The 26,356-nt window shown below is 40.4% G+C and overlaps 2 protein-coding genes across 2 annotated transcripts in view; one reads left to right on the forward strand and one right to left on the reverse strand.

Moving 5' to 3' along the window:
- The window catches only part of LOC134292527 (transmembrane protease serine 11C-like), an 87,308-nt gene that overhangs the window by 23,352 nt on the left and 37,600 nt on the right, over nucleotides 1–26,356 (forward strand). Inside the window, exon 4 of the mRNA XM_062957748.1 lies at nucleotides 23,740–23,807. Within this exon, the coding sequence (XP_062813818.1) occupies nucleotides 23,740–23,807 (68 nt within the window). The remainder of the gene's footprint in view (nucleotides 1–23,739; nucleotides 23,808–26,356) is intronic.
- The window catches only part of LOC134292526 (nucleolar and coiled-body phosphoprotein 1-like), a 29,942-nt gene continuing 4,646 nt past the window's right edge, over nucleotides 1,061–26,356 (reverse strand). Inside the window, exons 2-3 of the mRNA XM_062957747.1 lie at nucleotides 24,380–24,452; nucleotides 1,061–18,076 (exon numbers count right to left, since the gene is read on the reverse strand). Of these exons, the coding sequence (XP_062813817.1) occupies nucleotides 1,201–3,276 (2,076 nt within the window). The 5' untranslated portion in view covers nucleotides 3,277–18,076; nucleotides 24,380–24,452 and the 3' untranslated portion in view covers nucleotides 1,061–1,200. The remainder of the gene's footprint in view (nucleotides 18,077–24,379; nucleotides 24,453–26,356) is intronic.

Raw genomic sequence — 26,356 nt, forward strand, 5'->3', positions numbered from 1 at the left:
GGGCTCCCCAGCCGAAGTTGGATGAGTCCGTGGTTATGGTGGTGGAGGGGGGAATCGGGTGGAACGGGAGACCCCTGCAGACGTTGGAGAGGGATTTCCACCAGAGAAGCGACCGACGAACGTGGGGCGGGACCGAGAGAAACCTCGAGTTGGGGTGGCGAAACGGCTTGAAAACGTCTATAAACCACCTCTGCAGGGTCCGGAGATGGAGCCTGGCAAACGGGGTCGTGAGGACTGTGGAGGCCATGTGGCCGAGCAGTACCTGGATGGATCGGGCCCGAACCCTCCGGTGGGTCTCGCAGAAGATGATTTGTTGGCGAAGGGCTAGAAACCTGTCGAACGGGAGAGAGACAGTCCGAGCGATTGAGTCGAACAGGGCACCGATGAAGCGAATTTTGTTCGACGGGGTGAGGTGAGATTTGTCGTGGTTTAGCTGGAGACCGAGAGATTTTAGAAGAGAGAGGGTGTAGTCGACGTGACGTCGGAGGAGGGCAGGGTCGGATTCGACCAGAAGCCAGTCGTCTAGATAAGGGAAGACTGTGATCCCCTGGAGCCGGAGGTGGGCAGCCACGACAGCGACGACTTTGGTAAAGACCCTTGGGGCCGTAACGAGGCCAAAGGGTAAAACGGTGAACTGGTAGGTTTGGTCGAGAACTTTGAAACATAGGAAGCGCCTGTGGGCTTCTCGAATCGCTACGTGGAAGTAAGCGTCTCGTAGGTCTATAGACACAAAGTAGTCCCCGCGTTGAAGCATCGGGAGGATGGAGGCGATGGACACCATCCTGAACTTGGTCGGACGTATGAAGGTTGAGAATACGTAAGTCCAGAATGGGGCGGAGGCCCCCGCCTCTCTTCGGGACCGTGAAGTATCTGGAGAAGAAGCTTTGAGGGTCCCGTACCGATGGAGAGGGCCGAATAGCCCCTTTGGCGAGGAGGGCGTCGACCTCTGCAAGAATTTCTCGAGAAGGGTTGGAGAGGAGAACCTGTCCCGTGGGCGGGAGCCCTTCGAATTCTAAGGCATAGCCTTTTTGGACAATTTTGAGAACCCAGGCATCTGAAGTAATAGATTTCCAACGGTGAAAGAAGGGAGCCAGGCGGTCCAGAAAGAGACCATGAGGTTGATTTGGCGGAAGAGAGAGGTGCAGAGGAGTGAGAGCCGCATCGGTACCGAAGAAAGAGTCTCTGGAGGAAGAGATGGCGTCAGGAGCGCCGGTGAGGTTGACCAGCGGTGGGGGTGGTACGGCCGCGTTGTCTCTGCGGCTGAGCCGCCCGTCGAGGGTGTTGGCGGTTCTGGTTGTTCGATACCGAGGGACGCCTGAAGGATTGTTGGCGGTAAGAGGGAGGCGGGAAGCGCCGAAAACGTTGAGGGAACCACTTGGTGCGGTGTGTTTGGGGTTGGTCACCACATTTAGTGGCCAGAACTTTAAAGTCATGGTTGGTTTTGAGCTTATCATCCGTACCGGAATTAAAGAGGCCCATGGCGTCGAAGGGGAGGTCTTCGATGACTTGCCTGGAGGAGGAAGACAAGCCGGACGACCTCAGCCAGGCGTGGCGACGAATGGCAATGGCGTGGGCGATCATTTTGCCGGCCGTGTCGCCCGTATGCTTAGCCATCTGGATTTGATGATGTGCTAGCGAGTCGGCCTCTTGCTGGAGGGTGGACATGACGGACCGGTCTTCATCAGACAATTTAGAGAAGAAGGGCTGAGCTTTTTCCCAAAGGATCTGCTGGTATGCCCCCATACAGGCCCCATAGTTCGCCATTCTACAGAGTAGAAGGGCTCCGGAATAGAGCTTCCGACCGACCGCGTCAAACCTTTTGCCCTCTCTGTCTGCAGGGGTAGTGGATTCGCGACCGGAAGACTGAGAAGCTTTAACGACCATGGAGTTCGGGTCGGGATGGTGTTTAAGCCATTCTAAAGTGTCGTCATCTGTACGATACCAAGACTCGATTCTCTTCGAGGTAGGAGGGATCGAGGAAGGAGTCTTCCACGAAGATTGGATGACGTCTAGGAGATAAGGCAAAAATGGCAACAGCGTGGCTGGAGGGGCCTGGGCTTGGACCCGTTTGAAGACCGGGTCAGTCACTGCCTTGGAAGTCTGCTTGATTTCTAGACCCAGGGCATCAGCCATTCTAATCATTTGCTCGGAGAAGGCCCGAATGTTGTCGGTAGGCGAAGGAGGGTCCACCTCATAGGCGTCATGCGGAGGAGAGAGATCAAGGCCTAGAGATACCACCGAGGCCGAGAGAGAAGAATCAGGGCGATCTATATCGATCTCATCGTCCCCAGCCCCTTGAGGGGACTGAGGGGGAGATGACAACACAGTCTCTGGTGGCGGCAAAGCCTCAAGAGCAGGAGCCATCTGTGGCCGAGTTTCTTTGGAGGCCGAGGCCTGGGCCGCTCGAGCCAGGCGAGTGGTCTGTCTACCCCGTTCCGGTGTCGAGGTCGGGGGAAAAAGCTGTTGACGAGACGAACGATGAGAGACGGCAGGTCGAGGAGATGGCACCCTGACCACTGTCTGAGTGGAGTGGTGGGGTGAGTCCTGCAACTCGCCATCAGAAAGTTGCTGAGGAGAAGGTTGGCGAGGTCGCTGAGCGGGAGCGATCGGAGAGGATCTTCTAGAAGAAGTTGCCGAAGAAAGGACGTCCATCTTGGAGGAAGCAGAAGAGGAAGAGCGTTGGGTTGCCCTCTTCTTAGCGAGCGGTTGTTTTGATGGAACCCTCAGGGATTTACCCGGTGTGGGAGGGACCATTGCTGAGTCGGATTGGGTCCGACGAGCTTCCTCATGAGCCCTTTTGAAGGCGATCTTCATCGCAGAGGTCGACGGAGGAGCCCCGAGATGGGATCGAGCCGAGGATACGGAAGCCACCGAGCTCGATGTCGAGGAAGGGCCGACCCGACCAGAACGTGTCGACACCGTGGCCGTGGTGAGTGTGCACGGTGGTTTAGCGGCTTTAGACGATCTGGAGGCTCTGGACGCCTTAGACGAGACCGAGGGAGCTTTAGCTGTTGGAGCCGACATCGATCCCGGATTAAGCGGCGGCTTCGTGCCCGAAGTCGACGGAGCGGGTTCAGGGGCAAGTGATTTTTCGTAGAGAGCCGCTCTAAGCCTCGCGGCTCTATTCTTCCTAGCCTGAGCCGTTAGGGCCAGGCAGAAACGGCAGGTACCGACGACATGTGCCTCCCCGAGGCAGTAGAGGCACTTGGCGTGGCCGTCGGAATCAGGAATTTTAGCGGCGCACTGAGTGCAACGCTTGAAGCGAGTCGTAGACATGAGAATCCGAAGTGAACCTTGCGGCGGAAAAAAAGGAACTGGGGAGGAGACGCCGAGGGCTGCCTTTTATGCCCTCCGGGGACGGAGGGGCGTGGCTACCGCCAAAATTTAAACTTCAGCTTGGGAAGAGTTTTCCGTTGGAACCTGCGCAGGCGCAGCCTCTCCATTAGTGTGCATTCACAGAGTACACGAAGAAAAAACAGAAACATGGCATTGTCGTAACAGTCTTCTGTAAGTAAATAACATCAGCCACACCTCAGATTAAGCCGTAGTGCTTGTCATACTACTTGGGAAAGGATATGTTAGGATTAGAAACAGAATAAACAAGAGCTATTAAAGTGATCAAGGGTGTAGACATGAAAGCGTTCTTCAGGTAGGGTATAGAAAAAGACACCATTCTAATACAATGGCTAGACATCACTATTTATATGTTAGAGAAAGTTAGAAATGTGAATGGGAAATACTTTGAGATATATATATATATATATATATATATATATATATATATATATAAAAGAGTGATGGCATCAGGGCAGTGGACAAAACAACAAAACTACAGGCCCCCCAACCTCGAAATTTGACAACACAACCCATCATCCACGCCTCTAGGTTGATACAACAAAAAGAAAAGAAAAATAAAGTCCTAATTAGAGGGAGAGCAATAATTGTTTTTATCCAATTGCTGCCAGTTTAGAGGGCTAATCTCTGCCCACTTCGTTGCCTAGCAACCAAGGGACAGCCAGGTTTCAGTTAGGGGACAGGCAAATTTAGGCCTCACTTAGGCTTCTTCCACAGATTATCTAATTTGCACTGGATTATATGGCAGTGTAGACTCAAGGCCCTTCCACACAGCTATATAACCCATTTATAATCTTATATTATCTGCTTTGCACTGGATTATCTTGACTCCACACTTCCATATAATCCACTTCAGTGTGCATTTTATACAACTGTGAAGAAGGGGCCTCATATAATCCAGTTCTAAGCAGATAATATAAGATGATCAATATACAGTAGACTCTCACTTATCCAACATAAACAGGCCGGCAGGATAAGTAAATATATTGGATAATAAGAAGGGATTCAGGAAAAGCTGATTAAACATCAAATTAGGTAATCGTTATACAAATTAAGCATCAAAACATCATATTATACAACAAATTTGACAGAAAAGGTAGTTCCATGCGCAGTAATGCTATGTAGTAATTACAGTAGAGTCTCACTTATCCAACACTCGCTTATCCAACGTTCTGGATTATCCAACGCATTTTTTTAGTCAATGTTTTCAATATATCATGATATATTGCTAAATTCATAAATACAGTAATTACTACATAGCATTACTGCGTATTGAACTACTTTTTCTACCAAATTTGTTGTCTAACATGATGTTTTGGTGTTTCATTTGTAAAATCATAACCTAATTTGATATTTAATAGGCTTTTCCTTAATGCCTCCTTATTATCCAACATATTCGGTTATCCAACATTTTGCCAGCCCACTTATGTTGGATAAGTGAGACTCTACTGTACTGTATTTACAAATTTACCAGTAAAATATCACAATGAATTTGAAACACTGACTACAAAAACATTGATTATGAAAAGGCAGACTGTGTTGGATAATCCAGAACATTGTATAATCGAATGTTGGATAAGAAGGATTCTACTTTGATATGAAATAATTTCTAGGATAGAATAATGCAGAACAATATAATCTCTAAAACCAGGATAGTAATAAAGAAATAAAGAAATAAAGAAAGTAAATAAAGCAAGGAAATTGGAAATTACACAAAGGAAACAATCAGGGCCAGCTAACACCTCCCAAGAAAGGATTCTTCCAGAAAGGAAGCTGAGAAGGCAGTGAAGCACTATGTATTACCAAAGTCATTATTATTACTATCATTACTATCCTTACTATTATTATTATTATTATTATTATTATTATTATTATTATTATTATTATTGTGTTGCGGTCAACCGTGAAAATGAATACAATCTGGCTCCAAGTATTCAAAAACACTAAAATCAGAATATATAAAAATTAATGTGGTATAATAAAACAGAACAATACCATCTCTAAAATCAGAACACTAAATAAAGAACAACACTCTGAAAATAGGGAAATTCCACACAGAAAACAATCAGGGCCAGCTAACACCTCCCAACAAAGGATTCCCATCATCACAGTCTGGTCAATCCTCTGTTTTCTCAGGGCCACAGACAGTAGAAGCATATAAAATATCGCAAACAACACCACTCTGAAAACAAGGTAATTCCAGACAGGAAACAATCAGGGCCAGCTAACACCTCCCAACCAAAAAATCACTCAGGGAGGAAACAGCTAGGCTTTAAATCTGCAAGGCCATTACATCCTAATCATTTTTCCTAATTGCAGCATTCATACTTGCCTCCAACAGACAAAAAAAAACCAATCAGAAATATTGTATATTCACAACCTTTAGGAAATAATGTCCCCTGATGGCACAGCATGTTAAAGCGCTGAGCTGCTGAACTTCTGGACCGAAAGGCCGCAGGTTTGAATTGGGGGAACTGACAGAGCCCCCACTGTTAGCCCCAGCTTCTGCCAACCCAGAAGTTCAAAAACATGTAAATGTGAGTGCATCAATAGGTACTGCTCCGGTGGGAAGGTAACGCTGCTCCATGCAGTCATCCCACATGACCTTGGAGGAGTCTACAGACAACGACGGCTCTTCGGCTTAGAAATGGAGATGAGCACCAACCCCCAGAATCAGACATGACTGGACTTAACGTCAGGGGAAAACGTTTACCCTTTACCTTAACTACCACCAATTCCTCAATACTTTATTTTCCATACCACCATTCTTCGCCACAGCAACGCGTGGCCGGGCACAGCTAGTATATATATAAAAGAGTGATGGCATCACGGCAATTCACAAAACAACAAAAGTACAGGCCCCCCAACCTCAAAATTTGACAACACAACCCATCATCCACGCCTCAAGGTTGATACAACAAAAAGAAAAGAAAAATAAAGTCCTAATTAGAGTGAGAGCAATAATTTTTTTTTATCCAATTGCTGCCAGTTTAGAGGGCTAATCTCTGCCCACTTGGTTGCCTAGCAACCAAGGGACAGCCAGGTTTCAGTTAGGGGACAGGCCGATTTAGGCCTCACTTAGACTTCTTCCACAGATTATCTAATTTGCACTGGATTATATGGCAGTGTAGACTCAAGGCCCTTCCACACAGCTATATAACCCATTTATAATCTTATATTATCTGCTCTGAACTGGATTATCTTGACTCCACACTGCCATATAATCCACTTCAGTGTGCATTTTATACAGCTGTGAAGAAGGGGCCTCATATAATCCAGTTCTGAGCAGATAATATAAGATTAGAAATACACAGTAGAGTCTCACTTATCCAACGTAAACAGGCCGGCAGGATAAGTGAATATGTTGGATAATAAGAAGGGATTCAGGAAAAGCCAATTAAACATCAAATTAGGTAATCGTTATACAAATTAAGCACCAAAACATCATATTATACAACAAATTTGACAGAAAAAGTAGTTCCATGTGCAGTAATGCTATGTAGTATTTACAGTAGAGTCTCACTTATCCAACACTCACTTATCCAACGTTCTGGATTATCCAACGCATTTTTGTAGTCAATGCTTTCAATATATCGTGATATTTTGGTGCTAAATTCATAAATACAGTAATTACTATATAGCATTACTGTGGATTGAACTACTTTTTCTGACAAATTTGTTGTCTAACATGATGTTTTGGTGCTTCATTTGTAAAATCATAACTTAATTTGATGTTTAATAGGGTTATCCTTAATTCCTCATTATCCAACATATTCGCTTATCCAACGTTCTGCCGGCCCGTTTATGTTGGATAAGTGAGACTCTACTGTACTGTATTTACAAATTTACCACTAAAATATCACAATGAATTTAAAACACTGACTACAAAAACATTGATTATGAAAAGGCAGACTGCGTTGGATAATCCAGAACATTGTATAAGCGAATGTTGGATAAGTGAGATTCTTCTTTAATATGAAATAATTACTGGGATAGAATAATGCAGAACAATATAATCTCTAAAACCAGGACAGTAAATAAACAGGGGAATTCCACACAGGAAACAATCAGGGCCAGCTAACACCTCCCAACAAAGTATTCCCATCATCAAAGTCTGGCAAATCCTGTTTTCTCAGGGCCACAGACAGTAGAAGCACATAAAATATCGCAAACAACATCACTCTGAAAACAAGGGTATTCCAGACAGGAAACAATCAGGGCCAGCTAACACCTCCCAACAAAAAATTCACTCAGGGAGGAAACAGCCAGGCTTTAAAGCTGCAAGGCCATTACATCCTAATCATTTTCCCTAATTGTAGCATTCATACTTGCCTCCAACAAACAAAAAAAAACCAATCAGAAATATTGTATATTCACAACCTTTAGGAAATAATATCCCCTGATGGCGCAGCGTGTTAAAGCGCTGAGCTGCTGAACTTCTGGACTGAAAGGCCACAGGTTTGAATTGGGGGAGCGGAGAGAGCCCCCACTGTTAGCTCCAGCTTCTGCCAAAACATGCAAATGTGAGTGCATCAATAGGTACTGCTCCGGCGGGAAGGTAACGCCGCTCCATGTAGTCATCCCACATGACCTTGGAGGAGCCTACGGACAACGCCGGCTCTTTGGCTTAGAAATGGAGATGAGCACCAACCCCCAGAGTCAGACACGACTGGACTTAACGTCAGGGGAAAACCTTTACCCTTGACCTTAACTACCACCAATTCCTCAATACTTTATTTCCCATACCACCATACTTCGCCACAGCAACGCGTGGCCGGGCACAGCTAGTGTGTGTGTGTGTGTATATATGTGTGTGTGTGTATGTGTGTATATATATATATATATATAATGTGGCATGCCGAATGCTATTGTCTCTCATTTTTGTAAAACAAACAAGTGTTGGGTATATTGCTGAGTTTTTTTTTTTTAAATTGCACTATAAACTCATGAAAATCTTTACTCTCAGAATTCAATAATAGTCAATTCGGCTGATGAATTTTGAAGAGCTGTCTAAAAAGGAAATCATGCTCTATGTATCTTTGAATTAATTGCTTTCTCTATTAGGGTAAATTAATCTCATTTCAGTCACATGCTTGTTGCACCTTTTCAGTGTGTTCGAAGGACTGATGCATGAATTCTTTTCCTACCTCAGAACAATGTTCTCAGGAGATTTCAACAAGCGTTGCTAGTTATCTGATTGTGTAACGTGATATACCTGCTGAAATTCCCTTGTTTGTACAACCATTAAAATATAGGAGTCATCTCTGGTTTTCAAACTGGCAACCCTCTGTTGTTTCTAGCTAGGACTTTTATTGGTCCTGTCTTCAGCATGCTGTGGAGACTTTCAGACATCTTGGTGTGATTGTAGTACAACCACTTTGGTGGTTTCTTGTTAGCTCACTAGGAGATTTCTTATTTCTTCACACTCAACCACACTTCATTCTTTGGTGCCCAAGCTTTCTATGTTGAATCTCTCTGCCTTGCTTCTTCATGTGATTCATGGACCACTGTTCTGCTTCCTCACTATCAAAGGTTTCTTTTGGGGTGGTGGTGGGAGGGAAGCCATGGAACAGCAAGGAAGGATCTGCTTAGTCTTACTGGGAGTGGAGAAAGGTTTAACCATATGTGGTATTACCGCTATTAATCACAAGGTTTCTCTTCCAAACAACATTCGGCACAACAAATAAAAAGTTTCCTACTTGCATTAGATTATTCAGCTCACAAAATGATGAATGAAACAAAAAAGGTATTTCAATTAACATTCTCAGATATGGTAAAGATTTTGAATGTACCATCTTGGTGGATTCTTGTGGCTTTTCTAAAAATGAAAACTCAGCGTACTGCTTGGGTCTAGATAGATTTTGATCAAGTGTGTCAAAAAGTATAAATATATAATAAACGGAATGACCTTGGAACTTTGGAAATCTCCCTGATGAATTCCTATATAACGTGGCATTATCTGAGTAAACATTTTCTCAGCTCACAAACATAAAACCACAAAATCATTAGTGGCAGCAATAAAGTTTCATTGAGATAACAGAGAAGCTTCTAAATAATTATAGGAATGAGAGGAATGTAAACACAGAAGTATGTCATTGTGAAGTATCTCTCAAAACTAGTACACTGAAACCACAATTTAAGAGCATCCCAACTTAACAACATTTTTAGTTGAGAGCTGCCGCTCAGCCCAGGTTTCACTCTGATATACAAGCAGTGCTTTGAGTTAAGAGCTAGCAGTAGAAGGAGCATTAGCACTAGCGTAAGAGTACAAGGGCTTTAGGGCTTCAAGGGAGCAGCCTCTGTGTCTCGTGCCTCCTTGCTTCATGTCTCGTGCTTGTGTCCACTTTGAGGAATTATGGGTTAGTTGATTTTGTGTGGTTTTTATTCCTGATATGTTTGGCTTCATGAAGAGAGAGAGGGAAAGAAAGCAAGAGGAAGAGGGAGGCTGGAATGAGTACAGTATGAAGAAAATGATGCTTCTGCCTCTTCACTTTGTGCTTGTGCCATTTAAAAGTTGATCTTTCTTTTTTATTGTTCCATCTGGACCGGGATGTGGCGCAGGCTGGAAAGCATGCCAGCTGCAACAAATCAACAAGTCACTCTGACCAAGAGGTCATGAATTCGAGGCCAGCCCAGTGCCTGCGTCTTGTCTCTGTCTCTGTTCTATGTTATGGCATTGAATGTTTGCCTTTATGTGTGCAATGTGATCCGCCCTGAGTCCCCTTCGGGATGAGAAGGGCGGAATATAAATGCTGTAAATAAATAAATCTGAATGTGCAGGTTTTTCCTTGCTGTTACACTGGCCAAAGCACATTTTGTTGCCTCACATGTGCTTTCTTGCCACAACTTTGTGCTTCTACTATTTTAAAGTTGAGCTTTCCTTTTTATTGTTCCATGTGAATGTGTGTTTATACATTATTTGTTATTTATAAAGTACATTTTCTTACTTAAAAACAAGTGACAAAAAACAAGGGGTGGGGGCGCGGGCCAGAACGGATTAATAGCATATCAATAGGAACATTCTCTTTGAGATAAGAGTGCTTTGAGTTAAGAGATCAGTCACAGAACAAATTAAACTCTTAAGTCAAGGTATCATTGTATATGAAAAAATCTGATGTTTCCAGCAATCAACAAGATATTCAGGCAAGAGCTGAATGTATATTCAAAATTCATTAGTTAATAGGATGTGCAAACCACCTCTGAGCATTCCTTGCTTAAGAAAACCCTACAAAAAAGCCCTCAAAGGTTGGAATTTCTAGGCATTTACTGAGCGTCCAAACTCCTTAAACTCATGAAGATGTATGAATAGGTTGCATTCCAAATATCAAGAAAAAGGCAGCTGGAAAATATGCTCCTTAGATATAGCCTAGAACGTGGGCGTGAGGTCAGCTGGCTACTTTCATGGACAGGGAGTTTTCTCAAAGCAAACTGCGAGATGCACTTTCAGTTCACCTCTTGGCAACATTGCTACTGCACTTGCTGTTTTACAGCTGTCTTGGCCCTGGGCTGCTTGATATTGGAGACAACTCGCCTCTGTGATGCTGATTTCAGCACTTTGAACTATAGCTGGGAGCAGGACATTTAGATGTTGAAAGTATTGAGTCTAGTTCTTGTTCTTTGACCAAGATACCAACTGAATTAAGCTCCAGTTTTTGAGCAATACTCATAATATCTGTCTCTCATGGAGTCATTTTTGTTTTGTAGGTGTTTACTAACAGGAATCAGAACAGATTTCAAAAATTTTCAGTGCAAGACTTTAATAAGTTTTGTCTGAGTAGAGGATTCCTGGTTCCTTGTTCTTCCTATTAATCAAGCTGTAAATCTTTAATTGGAGGCGCAATCAGACTGCTTGATCTAACTGTAATCAATTATTCCCTTCTACTTCATAGTGTGGATCCTTGAGCAGTTATGTCATCTCAGGAGAAAAAAGAAATAAAGTGTCTGCATTAGACTGGCGTTTGATACAGTTTTTGGGTTTATTCAAGTACAACTGAACCTCAAGTGACAAAGCAGATGTTTTCCAGGACATTAGTTCTTTAAGAGAAAATTTGTTATCACAGGCAGAAATAACTTTCTAAGAACAAAGTAGTTTTCTGTATCACAAAAAATAGTAATTCAACATGTTTCAGGATTTTTAAATTCAAAACTAATCATGGAATAAAACAACCGGATAAGATAGGTCTCATATAAGTGACTAAAGACTTTGAACTTTGTACTCATTTGAAGGCTTCTTCCAAAATGCAAAGATGTTTGCATTGTCTTTCCCCCATTGTGTAGTATCTTACTATAGCAAACAAAATGAGCTTAGTCCTTTGAAGCTTCTCTTGAAGCAGTGAGGCTGACGACCTCGTTACACGGGGCTAAAATGGATGGCATATGCCAATCTAGCTCTGGTCCCCCATGGAGCCGGCCGGCTACCATCATACAATGTTGCGCTCGCTCAGTGAGTGAAGGAGGGTGGAACCGGTGCACTGCCGTGGTAACATGGGAGACTTTCCGTATTACCACTGACTTCAGTGGGGGAATCTGTGTGCTCCACACACACATAATGTTTCCCCACATAGGATCAACAGCCAGAGGAGGCGGGCAATGTGGGGAGAGGGGCGGCGGCTTTCCCATGCTCTGTGGCGAAGCGAAGCAATGTCCACCTTTTCCGGTGGCCTTGTGACAAGTTAGTGAGTCACTGAAAACCTGAATACAGTGAGTTAATCTATACCAATGGTTCTCAACCTGGGGTCCTCAGATGTTTTTGGCCTTCAACTCCCAGAAATCCTAACAGCTGGTAAACTGGCTGCCAGAGGCGGTCCAACCATAAGGCGAACTAGGCACTCGCCTGTGGCGCCATCGCCCTGGGGGCACCATCGTCCTGGGAGGAGGGCGCCACTCTCCGCCTCCTTCTTCGGACCTCCCGGTGCCCGCGCTGGGCCTTCCGGCCAGCGCAGGCCCACCTTCGCACCACGTGAGCCCACCTTTGGGGCCTTCAGAGATTGTGTGGTCTGTGGGAACTTGGAAGCTAGGTATGTGGGGTTTATATATCTGTAGAAGGTCCAGAGTGGGAGAAAGAACTCTTCTTTGAAGCAGGTGTGAATGTTGTAATTAATCACCTTGATTAGCATTTAATGGCCCTGTGGCTTCAAGGCCTGGCTTCTTCTTGCCTGGGGAGAATCTTTTTTTAGGAGGTGTTAGCTGTCCCTGATTGTTTACTGTCTGGATTTCTTCTGTTTTCAGAGTGTTGTTCTTTATTTATTGTCCTGATTTTAGAGTTTTTTTTAATACTGAGGGCTATCTGGGTTATCTAAGTCCACACTGCCCTATTTCCCTGTTCAATATTTAGTGCTAAATTTGCAAATACAGTAGAGTCTCACTTATCCAACATAAATGGGCCGGCAGAATGTTGGATAAGCGAATATGTTGGATGATAAGGAGGCATTAAGGAAAAGCCTATTAAACATCAAATTAGGTTATGATTTTACAAATGAAGCACCAAAACATCATGTTAGACAACAAATTTGGCAGAAAAAGTTGTTCAATACGCAGTAATGCTATGTAGTAATTACTGTATTTATGAATTTGGCACCAAAATATCACGATATATTGAAAACATTGACTACAAAAATGTGTTAGATAATTCAGAACGTTGGATAAGCAAGTGTTGGATAAGTGAGACTCTACTGTATAGTAATTCCTACATAACATTACCATGTATTGAACTGCTTTTTCTATTGATTTGTTGTAAAACATGATGTTTTGGTGCTTAATTTGTAAAATCATAATGTAATTTGATGTTTAATAGGCTTTTCCTTAACCCTTCCTTATTATCCAACATTTTCGCTTATCCAATGCTTTTATTTTTCAATGATTGGGTTTTTTTGGGGGGGGGGGGCGCGCCAAAATTCTTTTCGCCTACACTTGAAAAATCCCTAGGGCCGGCTCTGCTGGTTGCGATTTCTGGAAGTTGTAGGCCGAAAACATATGGGAACCCCAGGTTGAGAACCACTGATCTATACCTTACTTACCTGGGAGAAGACTTTGGGGACCCCCTTTACAGCTAAATCTCCTATCTGATCTTTAGCTGTGTATGCTTTGTGAAAGTAAGATTTCTTCTCAGAGACATCATTAATTGCGGTACCTGTATTGTTTAGACCTGCTTTATGCTTCCAGCTATTACTACTCTTCCACATCTAGTTAATCATTAGAATCTCTGACATCTAAAGGCTCACTGAAGTCTCCTCCCAATATGACTATACATATGGTAATCCAAATCATTTTAATAGTCCCAAAGGTTCTCTCATAAAGATGTCCCAGCTTTCCTTTGGATTATAAAGTGACTATAAAGGCACTCCTGAGCTGCTATCTTTGATGACGGCTAGTAGACACACCTCCTCCATTATTGCTTTAATTATGATGATAACTTAATTACTATTGATGTAACTGTTAAGAGAAATATATCTGATAGAAGAAATATGAGGCAGCAAATATCCTTTCATATATTGGTAGGAGATTATGCAAATAGAAAAGTGGAGAAATCAAGCACAGGCCTGATCTGAATAAAAAAGATGGTTGGCATAGATTTGGAATGCTCAGTATCTGTCCTAGCACTTACCAGCAATTCTCAAAGAAGTATAATTTCACAAATTCTGAACTATAGACTTAAGTTAGTACTGGGATAATAACTTCTTAGCATTCTATACATATTAATAGGCTATCCTTCACAACAGTTTTACGAATAGTTTAGCCCTTCCCTTTAAAAAAAACAAAAAAACAAAAAGAATATGACTTCAGTTGAGTCAAAGTAGAGTATTACTTCAGACGAGCCTCTTTGAGTTGCTATATTGGGAGAAAACAGATAAAATTAAGTCAATGAATACATGCATATATACATAAAGATATGAAGGCTCAGAAAAATTCAGATTAGAACATTTTTATCTTATTTTTGTCTAAAACCTTATTTTCCAGGGAAAAAGAGATTATGAAATACTTTCCTTACAAATATTAAATTAAATATTTAAGATGAGATGTTAAGATATTTATTTTTCCACATTATTTCTAAAACTGTGTAGTCAGTGGGCAGACTTTCATGCAAGACTATATACAGCAGTATTACACAAAGAAGTGTTTACTGGCACCAGTGTGTGAGCCATCAATTGTCAGTCTGCAGAGAATTTTCAAGAAAGAAAACATAAACAGTGGACATGGATATGATTCTGGTTTCCAGTACCGTATATTGGGGCAAGGGGACAGTTCCCCACATTGGATATAGAAGCACTTAATTCCTGGCCCTGGTTTCCTTTTCTCTGATCTTTTTATAACAGTAAAACAAAGAAAAGGGGGGAGCAGATAAGCCTCATCAGGTCACTTAAGCATGTTAAAAAAAGATTGGATCTATAAAATTGGTCACAAAAATGGAAATCATAGAAAAAGTCAAGTCTGTTGAAAGGTAAAGAAATTTCTGGAAACATTGAAGTGGTCTCCAGAACATTCAAAACATTTTCTTTTTCTTATCTAACCTATTTCTTTTCAAATGTGCCTATTGTTAGTTTTGTGTAAAACGTTTGCTGAAAAAAAACCATGTTGAACTGCTGTTGTTTTGTAACCAGAATCCCATGCTTATTCTTTCCTTGTTAATTGTATCTCTATTATAAAAATAATGACCACAAACTAATGCCAAACTAAGTTATACACAAAACATTCTACATTGCTAAACAATGTGGATTTCAATCAGTAAAAGGTGCTAATACTGCATTTTTCAACTTTTCTGAAAATTTCTGATTTCTTCCCCACCCATTCAAAAGCAATCTGGAAATTTTGCATCTTTAAGTAAAGCATGGTGATTTAATACTTAAATAACTATTAAAAACTCAGCAGCCTTAGGAATGAATTTAGAAACATCCTGTTATTTGTGCTAACTCACCCTTAAAGGTATGCAACTATTGTTCATAATACAATTGTCATTTTTAAAATCCAGTTTCACTTTGAGTTCCCACCCACACAACCATGTAACTGTGCCTGAGGTTAAGATAATTTAGTTAAATCATTTGAGGAAAAAATTATAATCCCTTAAAGCTTCTGTTAAAATAAACCTGTTAGTGCTGAAAGAGCCATCAAGGCTTCTTTCCCCTTTTGAATATCTAAAATACATATGACAAGTATGTACTGTACCAGCATTTATCTAGCCTTCTTTTTGTCTGAAAACAGTCCCTGATCATGTTTTTTTTCTTTGTTTATTATGGCTTTCATTGAGATTATTTATGTAAACGGTCCAAAGGTGGGACAATTGTTTATTTTCCATCTGATCAAGGTAATATTGATAATATTATTTTTATTTATAAATAACCTCCAGCGATTCAAAGTATGTTTTTTAACCTTGCCTTTCTCCTGGCATGATACACAAAGAAATTTACAACAAGATAGGACTTCAAAACTTGTTTATAACAAAATTTAGATATAGTTAAATATGTCTTTAAATTCAAATATCATTAATTAAAAAGTATATGATAATGTAACAACCTAACAATAATGATAAAATACAGGAAACTGCACCTTAAAAAGACCCTTCTGCAATAAATTAGAATGCTGTCATCAATTTCAAAATTAGATGTAGTATTTATAGTCAGTATTTTTAGAAAGTAGTTAATCACATAAGTGTAATATAGCAGAGTACATGTTGCATTCAAAGAACTATTGTATATAAATGTGTATCTAGAAATTTTAAATTCAAATATCATTAATTAAAAAGTATATGATAATATAACAACCTAACAATAATGATAAAATACAAGAAACTGCACCTTAAAAAGACCCTTCTGCAATAAATTAGAATGCTGTCATCAATTTCAAAATTAGATTAATTTTTTTCCAGTTAGTTTGTACAAACATTCTCCATCCATCTGCCACTGGCCCAGCCCATCTGTCAAATTTTAAAATGCAACGTGGCCCCTGTGTCCAGAGCCGGCCCTAGGTATATTTCAAGTGTAGGCGAACAGAATTTTGACGCCCCCCCCCCCCAAAAAAAATCACTGAAAAATAAAAGTGTTGGATAAGCGAAAATGTTTGATAATAAGGAGGGATTAAGGAAACGCCTATTAAACATCAAATTACATTAAGATTTTACAAATTAAGCACTAAAACATCATGTTTTACAACAAATCCACAGAAAAAGCAGTTCAATACCTTGCAGAGGCAGAGTGCAGGAGACAGGAATTGCTTTGATGGTGCCCCCAACAAGATGGCGCCACAGGCAAATGCCTAGTTGGCCTGGTGGTTGAACCGCCTCTGCCTGTGTCCAAAAGTTTCTTGGTGCTCCATGAGAAGCTTTTCCTTTAAAATCTTAGACAGAAAGCTTTAGTGTCTTACCGGATTACAAATCCCCACTGTTCCGTCCCCCAGAGGTTTGGTTTGCATTTTTCCATAGCTGTAGAAAATAGCACCTTTTGCATTTGCTCCAGGGTTGCTGCAGATTCTGCGGCAGTCTGATAGTTAGGCTATTAGCAGAGTTTGTAGCCAGCTCAGAAAAGTCTTTGCTGCTTGCAGCCTGCAAATGTATCAGTTTGTTCTGGAGACCGCCCCTTTTCCTGGGGAAAGAAGGCTCCATTTTGAGAAGCCTCTTCTGCCTTCTAGACTGAAGAAGAAACAACTTAGATGTGCTTGTGTGGCCAAGCCAGGCCAACTCTGTAAAGGCCATCATAAGTACTGACCTGCCTTTAAAACCAGTGCCGAGCATAGATAGGGAAAGACCTGTTCTTTCTACAAATAGTAGCTTGGCACTGGGGCAGAGAACATCTCCAGATTTCTTTGCCACTGGAAGAAGCCCTATCAACTTCGCCTCAAAAACTAGCTTTGAGCTTAGATAGTTATAGACCTTTTTGATAGCAGCTCAGGGCTAGGGTAAAGAGGATCTCAGGATCTCTTCGCCTTTGGTGGAAGTTAACCCAGCAACTAAAAGGGAAAAGCAAGAAAGGAACATCTGCAAGGTTGACTGTTTATATTTGCAACCTTAATTACGTGTGCCAAGTCTGCCAAGGACTTTGTGAAAATAAAATTTTGTTTGATTGTTCTACTTGAAGTGCCTTTGGTTACAGGGGTTTTCAGAGCTTCTAAGTAAGGCCCCCGCAGTTCACCTGGGCAAAGGAAGAAGTACATCTTAAAGCTTTAAAAGGTGCCTGGGTGTGACGGCATACCCACAATTAAAAAGGTGCAAACAAGTCAATTATAGTAGAATCATAGTACAATATTTCTGCAGTGTGAAATTCTCCTGTAAAATCACATTAAATTATCCTCTCTTTCTACCAATGCTGAGCAGATAGGCCCATATGGCTCAGCACAGTAGGCTAAATTGCTGTGTGCTGCAGAAAAATCCTGTCGATTGAATGGTTGGCAGTCTGAGCCTGGGTCGGGGTGAGCACCTGCTGTCAGCCCCAGCTCACTTGCCCACCTAACAGGTTTAAAGCAGAAATGTGAGTAAATAAATAGGTACTGCTTTTAGCGAGGAGGTAATAAAGGCACCCTTAAGGACATCAATTGGGATGAAAGTTCCTCAGCATGGAAGATGGAGTGATAGCACACCCTGTGGCCAGAGTAGAACTCATCCTCCAAGATTCCAGAAATAATATGCCTTTACCTCTGTTTGTGTTGTCTGTCCTTGTTCATTGTAAAATCGGCATTGAATGCTTGCCATATATGTGTTCTGAGTCGCCTTCAGGGTGAGAAGGGTGGGGTATAAATACTGTAAATAAATATGTCAAACAGAATTGTTAGATCAAAGAACTGTAAGTAATATAGGTTGCATGCTTTATTCTGTTAAGCATTTGGCTCATTAAAACATCAGTTGTCCCTTATCTCAAAATTAGTCGAAGTGTTGAAGTATTCAGTTTCCTTAAGTACTATTTTATTTCACAGGTTCTTGAGATTGTTGTAGACAAAAGGTTGGCAGTGGCTTATTTAAAAGGCAAATTCAGTGTTAGCAATGATTAGGACTGAAAAATAGAACTGTAGATTGTACAGAAATCTCCTTCACCATGATATTGAAAATACTGCATAAATGTTTAGTTGTCTTTGAAAAGAGGAAATGAAGGCTACATACTTGAGAATGTGACATCTGTCACCTCTGAAAATTAGAAATGAGTAGATTTCTCTAATTCTTTTGTAACTAGTTCAGTGGTTTATCTGTCTACACATTTGTTTTCATTGTCTGCTGCTGATTTGTTAAACATATTTTACGTTGACAAAAGAGTCCAGATTTCTTCACCACCCACAAGATTATATTGTTATGTTGGTGACCCATGGTGAATTAATCAAGGATGCAGACTGTTGATTCAAACCACAGACTACTAGCTTACTAACAGGTGCTCTGGGTTATAAGCCATTTGCCTTGTGAAACACCTGTTGAAAATATATTTCTCCTTCACACATACCCAGCACAACAGAGTCCTCTCCTAACAGAATTGGTGATTTTTTTTCTTTGTTTGTTTTAGAGTTTTATTATTATTATTATCAGTGTGTACATTTGGGTGTATTTACACTACAGAATGAATGTAGTTTGACACCACTTCGGATCTTCAAATCAAATCCAATCTTTCTCTATTATGGTCATAGTAAAGGCAAAGGTCTCCCCTTGACATTAAGTCTAGTCGAATCTTTAAGCCACTTCTTTCAAGGAAAATCTATGATCTGCTAAACCCTTTCTAGTCATACAAGCACCACAATCTAATAATCCGCTTCTTTCCACAGGAAACTCACAATCTGCTAATCCCCTTCTAGTCAGGCAGTCACCACCATCTGCTAATACACTTCTTTCAATGGGAAACCTAAGATCCCATTGAAACTGGTGGCAGCCTGCTAAAGGCCTGCAGACAGACATACCATCAGACTTCAATTATCATGTCTCTGATGCACACAGAGAAATAAGGGACGAGTGAAGATTACTGGAATCCCATCTTACAAAAGCTACTGTCTATAGATCGTTTGTATGTGGCTTCCTATGGGTTACCAATGAAATGGGATGTGATCCATAGGAACCAGTATGCAAAGGGCATCAGAGGTGCGGTTTCAAGGTCCTTTGGCTGCCATGGCTGAATGCTATGGAATCTGATATGCAGTTTGGTGAGGTATCAATTCTCTTTAGTAGACAAAGACTTATAAAACTACAGCTTCCATGATCCATAGCACTGAGATATGGCAGTTTATCAGACTATTTATTTATTTATTTCCAATATTTCTATCCCGCCCTTCTCACCCGAAGGGACTCAGGGCGGCGTACAATTGGCAACAATTCGATGCCGACACATTATTAAAACAACATATAAAAATGTATTACAACCAGTTAAATACTGTATAAAATATAAAACATAAAACATATGCTTAAAATCCGTTCGTCCAATATCCTCCTACTTTATCCATATAACAGTCTGGGTCGTCTTTATCATTTATTTGTTAAAAGCCTGGGCACATAGCCATGTTTTTAAGGCTTTTCTAAAACTTAAAAGGGTTGGGGCTTGCCGTATAGCTCTGGGGAGGGTGTTCCACAGCCGGGGAGCCACCACCAAGAAGGCCCTATCCCTCGTTCTCACCAGCCGCGCTTGTGAGGCAGGCGGGACCGAGAGCAGGGCCTCACCAGATGACCTTAGGGATCTTTCTGGCTCATAGGAGGAGATACTACATACATTCTACAGTGTAGATGCACCCATACTGATTGTGACCAAGGAAACAGTGGTGGTAATCTGTCCTTACAATAACTAGTATAAAATTGACCAAAAGTTATACAGTATAATACCTCAAAAATGGGGAGATTACACGTTTAGTGTCTAAAGGTTAATGTTATAGAAGTGAGGAAGGGAGAGAAGCAGAAATATATATGATAATTAGTATTGTGAAGATGGAATGGTATTCAAGTGTAATATCTTAACACAAAAGAAAACATAAATAGTGATTCATTTGGGCTGTAACAAACACACGCACCGAGGGAATTTGGAAATTATGGGAAATTATATAGGGATGCTACATACTAAAGAAGAAGTTGTAACTGTAGGTGTTGACAAGAATGAGTAGGAAGTGGTAGCAGTAGTAGGAAGCCTAAATGATAAGAGAAGAAAAGAGGAAAAGTATAGCCTGGGATTTTAATCTAGTGAACCTGAACTCTAAAGTCTTCTACAGGCAGGAAATACAGGCAGAAAGAAAAAACACAGGAAAATACTGGTAGTTTAAGTTTTGTTCTGTCTCCCAGGAATTTGATTTTATAAGCTGCCCATAGTTGTAGAAATAGCACCTGTTTGCATTTGTTTCAGGGTTGCTGCAGATTCTGCAGCACTCTGATAGTTAGCCATTAGTAGAGTTTGTAGCCAGCTCAGCAAAGTCTTTGCTGCTTGCAGCTTGCAAATGTATCTTTTTGTTCTAGAGACCGCCCCTTTTTCTGGGGAAAGAAGGCTCCATTTTGAGAAGCCTCTTGCCTGCTAGACTGAATTAAAAAAAAACTCAGATGTGCTTGTGTGGCCAAGCCAGGCCAACTCTGACAAAGCCATCATAAGTACTGACCTCTGCCTTTAAAACCAGTGCTGAGCATAGATAGGGAAAGACCTGCTCTTTCTAAAAATTGTAGCTTAGCACTGGGGCAGAGAATATCTCAGGATTTCTCTGCCACAGGAAGACATTCTACCTACTTCACCTCAAAAACTAGCTTTGAGCTTAGATACTTATAGATCTGCTCTTTCTGATAGCTCAGGGCTAGGGTAAAGAGGATCTCAGGATCTTTTCACCTTTGGAGGAAGTTAAACCAGCTACTAAAGGGGAAAAGCAAGAAAGGAACATCTGCAAAGTTTTATAAGTTGACTGTTTATATTTGCAACCTTTACTACATGTGCCAAGTCTGCCATGGACTTTGTGAAAATAAAATTTTGTTTGATTGTTCAACTTGAAGTTCCTTTGGTTACTGGGATTTCCAGAGCTTCTAAGTAAGGCCCCCGCAGTTCACCTGGGTAAAGAAAGAAGCACATCTTAAAGCTTTAAAAGATGCCTGGGTGTGACGGCATAAGTTTGATGGATCATTGTAGGGGAAAAACCAAATCAACTAAAAATTCCAAACTTTTTTTCCCGTGGAAAAAGGAAATACAGTCGGCCCTCCACATTTGTGGGTTTTATTTGTGTGGATTTTGATTATTCATAGATTTGATTAAAGTGGCTCTGGGACCCCATCTACACTTTCATACAATGCAGTTTGAAACTGCATCATGTGATCAATGTAGACTCAAATAAGGCAACTCAATGCAGTTAAACTGCATTATATGAGTCTATACTGACCATATAATGTAGTTTCAAACTCTGTTATATGGCAGTGTAGGTGGTGTCTAGGAATCTCTATGACCAGTCTCCAGCAGATGTTGACCATTCTAGTTCATCCTAGATTCCTAGATACAACTTCTCTAAAAATGTCTAGGTCTTCCTATATAGTGACCAAAGTATCTGCTGGCTTCGGATTGGAACTAAAGCCAGGAATATTTATTTTTCTTAACCAGTAGACTGAAATGTGCTGATACCCATCTTCATTTTTATTCGGGATCAATGCAGGACCATGGCAGGACCCAGAAAATGAGAACAGAGGGGTGTAAAGCAAGCATTCCCATGGAAATAATATGGGTTGCTTTCTGAAGGAGTACTTATATTTACCTTCTGGCCAGCTGTATTTTGGCGGTTTTTTAAAAAGTGTGTCAGTGTCCCATCCCAGTTTCAAGATCAGCATGAGATATACTGTGATCAGCTGCAGTGCATTATTTGCCTCATTCCAGACATTCTGGTGTTTTTTTAACGCACTTTCTACAGCTTTGGGCATATGTTTTTGTAGACACCCCATCCTCAAGCTGGCTTCAAGCTGTATTATATGGTCTTTAGCAATAAAGCTCTAAATAATTTTGAGCTAGGGTGTTTGAAAGGCTGCATATTCCAATGACCCTATGTGAGAACTAAATTCAGAATGAAAGGAAAAGAGTGCCCCCGCCATTTAGAAACATATTTGGTAGGGACATAGGGCTGGATCTTTGTATTTTTGGCATTCTCTCCCTTTTTCTTTCTTTCGTTTTTCATCAGTCTTCAGTGTGGATTAAAGTTATCTCTGTTTTTACAATGGATTACTTAAGCCTAGTTTTTGTTTTATTGTATGAAATTAGAATCTAGTGCTCAAACTGTTTTTTTTAATTGTATTTTGTACATTTTATTTATTTCTATTTGTAAAGATGCAGAATTCTGATAAAAAAAATAATGCCCACATTTCATATTCAAAAATGCTTGTTCACAAAGTAAGGATGTGGCGCAATGTGATTAAGTATTTCTTTGTCTGGCCCTGCATGACAGGAAATGTTGTATAACATCCTGGCTCATTTGTATGGATGGAGATGTTGAGCAAACTCAGCTGATGCCCATATAATGATATTTGATAAGACTATATTTAGTCTACACTTGGTTACTCAGCTAGCAAGTTATCTCTGCTCTACAAGCAAGTCACGTCTGTACCTAGCACTCTAAAGCAGGGATCCTCAAACTAAGGTCCGTGGGCTGGATGTGGCCCTCATTTACCTGCCCCGCAACCTCAGTTTTAGACTTAGACTTGCCCAAAGTCTGAAATGACTTGAAGGCACATAACAACAATAATCCTATTTAACTTGAATATTTCATTGGCCAGAAGCAGGCCCACACTTCCCATTGAAATCCTGATAGGTTAAAATTGTTCTTATTTTTAAATATCGTATTGTTCTTTCGTTGTTGTTTTTGCACTACAAATAAGACATATGCAGTGTGAATAGGAATTTGTATTTTTTTCAAATGATAATTCGGCCCCTCAACAGTCTGAAGGATTGTGGAGTGGCCCTCTGCTTAAAAAGTTTGAGGACCCATGCTGTAAGCCCTTGCCGTTGTGTGTGTAGGGGGGCAGCAACTGGTGCACAGTAGAATGGCACACAGGAGAATTAATAAATGACACAAAGTTTGTGCCTTGGCATTTCACATCTTCCATCTGATGAAGCATACTGAAGACTTTATCACATAAATCAGGAAAACTGGCATTGCAGCTGGACTGTCACTTTCTTCAGAGAAACTACTGAAACGATTTCGAAGCAAGACAATCAAAACATTGTGTGCAAAACACGGCCTTCCTATTCTTTACTAAGGTTTGGAATTCTGGAAGAGAAACGGAGACGAGCTGGACCATTGCAGCTGGGTTGGAGTTAGGAAGAGCCAGGATCTGTCCGTAGGTGTGCAGCAGTTGTTTGGGAGGATATTTGTGACATACAGACCACCTTGTGACAGATCTGCCTATCATTATTATTGACTTAATAGGATTACATGTCTTTGATTGATTCTATATTTGGTTTACTAAAAGAATTGCCATTTCTTCTTTTTCAACAGATGCATGAAACATTTCACAATTCTGTATTAAGGCATAAATACAGAGGCTCACGGCTTGTCAGGGTGAGGTAGGTAAACCTATAATCCATGGCAAATTCTCTTCCCTTGCTCAGCACAGATCATGGGTGTTTTCACCATTGTGTATGCGTGAAAACACTTGTTCAGTTAGTTCTGTGCTTGATCACAGAGAAATAATTGAGTTCTTTACTTGGGAAATGAGGCAACTTCATCTCAGTTAATGCACAAATTATTACAATTATACATTTTTACCAAACATTTGTAAAGGCCACATTATATTGCTTCGGGGTTATGCAGCAAAACAAGGGAGAATGAAGAATCCCATAAACCAACTGTGATGCTAAACAGATTAATTATAAGTATTTCAATCATTAGTATTTCAATAAAATTAATTAGTTTTTCTATATTATAGTTACAGGGTGCTTCCATATTGCCCAAAATGCTGGTTTGTGTTGCATTTGAGACCACATATTAAGGGGAAAGCCCACTACATTGGTGGGAGATGAGGTGGCCATACATCCCAGCTGTGCTGATGTATTATCTGCATGAGTGAGCATGGCCAGTGCCACCCTTCCCTCCCTCACGCCATTTTGCCCAAAAAACAAAGACACAGCCTGCTTACCATCGCTGGAGTGATCCCAGGTGTCTGTTTCCACCATACCTGCAAAGATCCAGGTATGCAGATATTTCTTAACCTGAGGGTAAATCACATTATTATTATTATTATTATTATTATTATTATTATTATTATTATTATTATTATTATTATTACTATTATTATTATTATTTCTTACCAGCCTCCCCTCGTGGCTCGATGCAGGTTACAACATCTCTGAAAACAAATAATCACCTAAAACATTCTATACAATACACATATTAAATTATATTTCTACAAAATACATATTAAAATACACAGTACAATTATTATAATAATATAATAACATTAATTATATATTATATTTTACATGTAATATTACTAATAATATTATAATATATTGATTTAGTACAATATAGTAATTTTTTGCCAATATTGTACTATGCTAATAATATAATATTGTATGTAAATTTAATTTGTAAGCCGCTCTGAGTCCCTTTTAGGGTGAGAAGGGCGGGATATAAATGTAGTAAATAAATAAATACAAAGATACAAGTTTAAAATTCATTATTAAAACTCACTGGGTAGGCCTTCCGGAAGAGATAGGTATTCAAATGTGTTTTAAATTCCAACAGCTCATTAGCTGTTGGAGCTCTTCCAGCAGGTCATTCCACAGTCTTTGGGAGGCCAATAATAAGTTCCTCTGGGAAACAGGCTGAAGTAGCCACCCCTCCCGAGACCTAAGTATTCAGGACGGATTGTACAGGAGAAAGCAATCCTGTAGGTAATCTGGACACAAACCATGTAAGGCTTTAAACATTAAATGGTTTACCCAGTGTTACTCCACATAATTTTGGGTACATTAATCAGATGCCACAGGCTAATGTGCTATCTATACTGCATTTTCTGGCAGTGTAGATGGGCTCACATCTTGCAGTTTCTATATCCTACCCAACCTCACCAGTGGGAATAATAGTCCAGCAGTATGGAGGACTACATCAGAGATGAACAATTGTTGTATGTGATGAACAAACTGTCTGAATTACAAAATTCAGCCAGTTGCTTTCTCCTATTTCATTTCTTAATCCTAATTTTCCAACTGTGTTTGGATCTGCTCTGTTTTATATTTTTGCTTACCAGCTACCAATAATTATGAACTTGTCCTGTTTGGGTGTGTGATCAATTTCCTCCTGGGTTTAAGTGTAGTATCTTTCAGTTTCTTCTTCTACTACTTCTGTAGTTGGACATAAATGTGAATCTTGGTTATATGACTAGGCTTTCCCTCATGTCTTGTTTTATTTAATATAATTTTATTAGAAGTTTCATTAGAATAAAAGAAAAAAAATGGGGAAAATGGGGAAGATTAGGAGGAAAGGGAAGAGAGAAAGAGAAATAAAGAGAGAGAAAATAACCAAAAAAGAAAAGAAAAAAAAAGAAAAAATAGTTGATTTCCAATCCTCTTCATTGTGATAAATTCAAGAATCCATTAAAAAAAATCTGTTTCATGTAGCTTTTCCTCCTCTGGCATTTTAAGATCACTGGAGAGCATATGTTCATTTTTCTTCTTGCATTAAAGTATTATTCTATTTTTTTCTTGTTTCATAAAGTCTGTCAATAAAATCTAGTCCGTTTCTTTTTAAAATCTGTTTTGACCTATAGCTAGTTGTTGTGCTAGTATATCCATATTATTTCTATCATTTTTATCAGCCAGTCTTTCAAGAAAGTGATTTTGTTTGTCCTCCAACGTCTTGCATAGATGATTCTCGCCACGATTGTTAAGTAGTTTTCCCTCATGTCTTATTGATATGATTCAGTCAGACTCTGTATAATATCTCCTTACTCCTCATTATTAATGCCATACCACACCTCTTCTTTAATTTCATTTCCTGAGTGTATAATTCTGTCTTATCCTTATCCACTTCAGCTCACTCACTCTAAGGATTGCATTGTTGATACATTCTGTTTCACATTCATACTTTTCACATTTGATATTTCTTTTCAACA

This window comes from Anolis carolinensis, chromosome 6, assembly GCF_035594765.1.
Source record: "Anolis carolinensis isolate JA03-04 chromosome 6, rAnoCar3.1.pri, whole genome shotgun sequence".
Taxonomy (NCBI): Eukaryota; Metazoa; Chordata; class Lepidosauria; order Squamata; family Dactyloidae; genus Anolis; species Anolis carolinensis.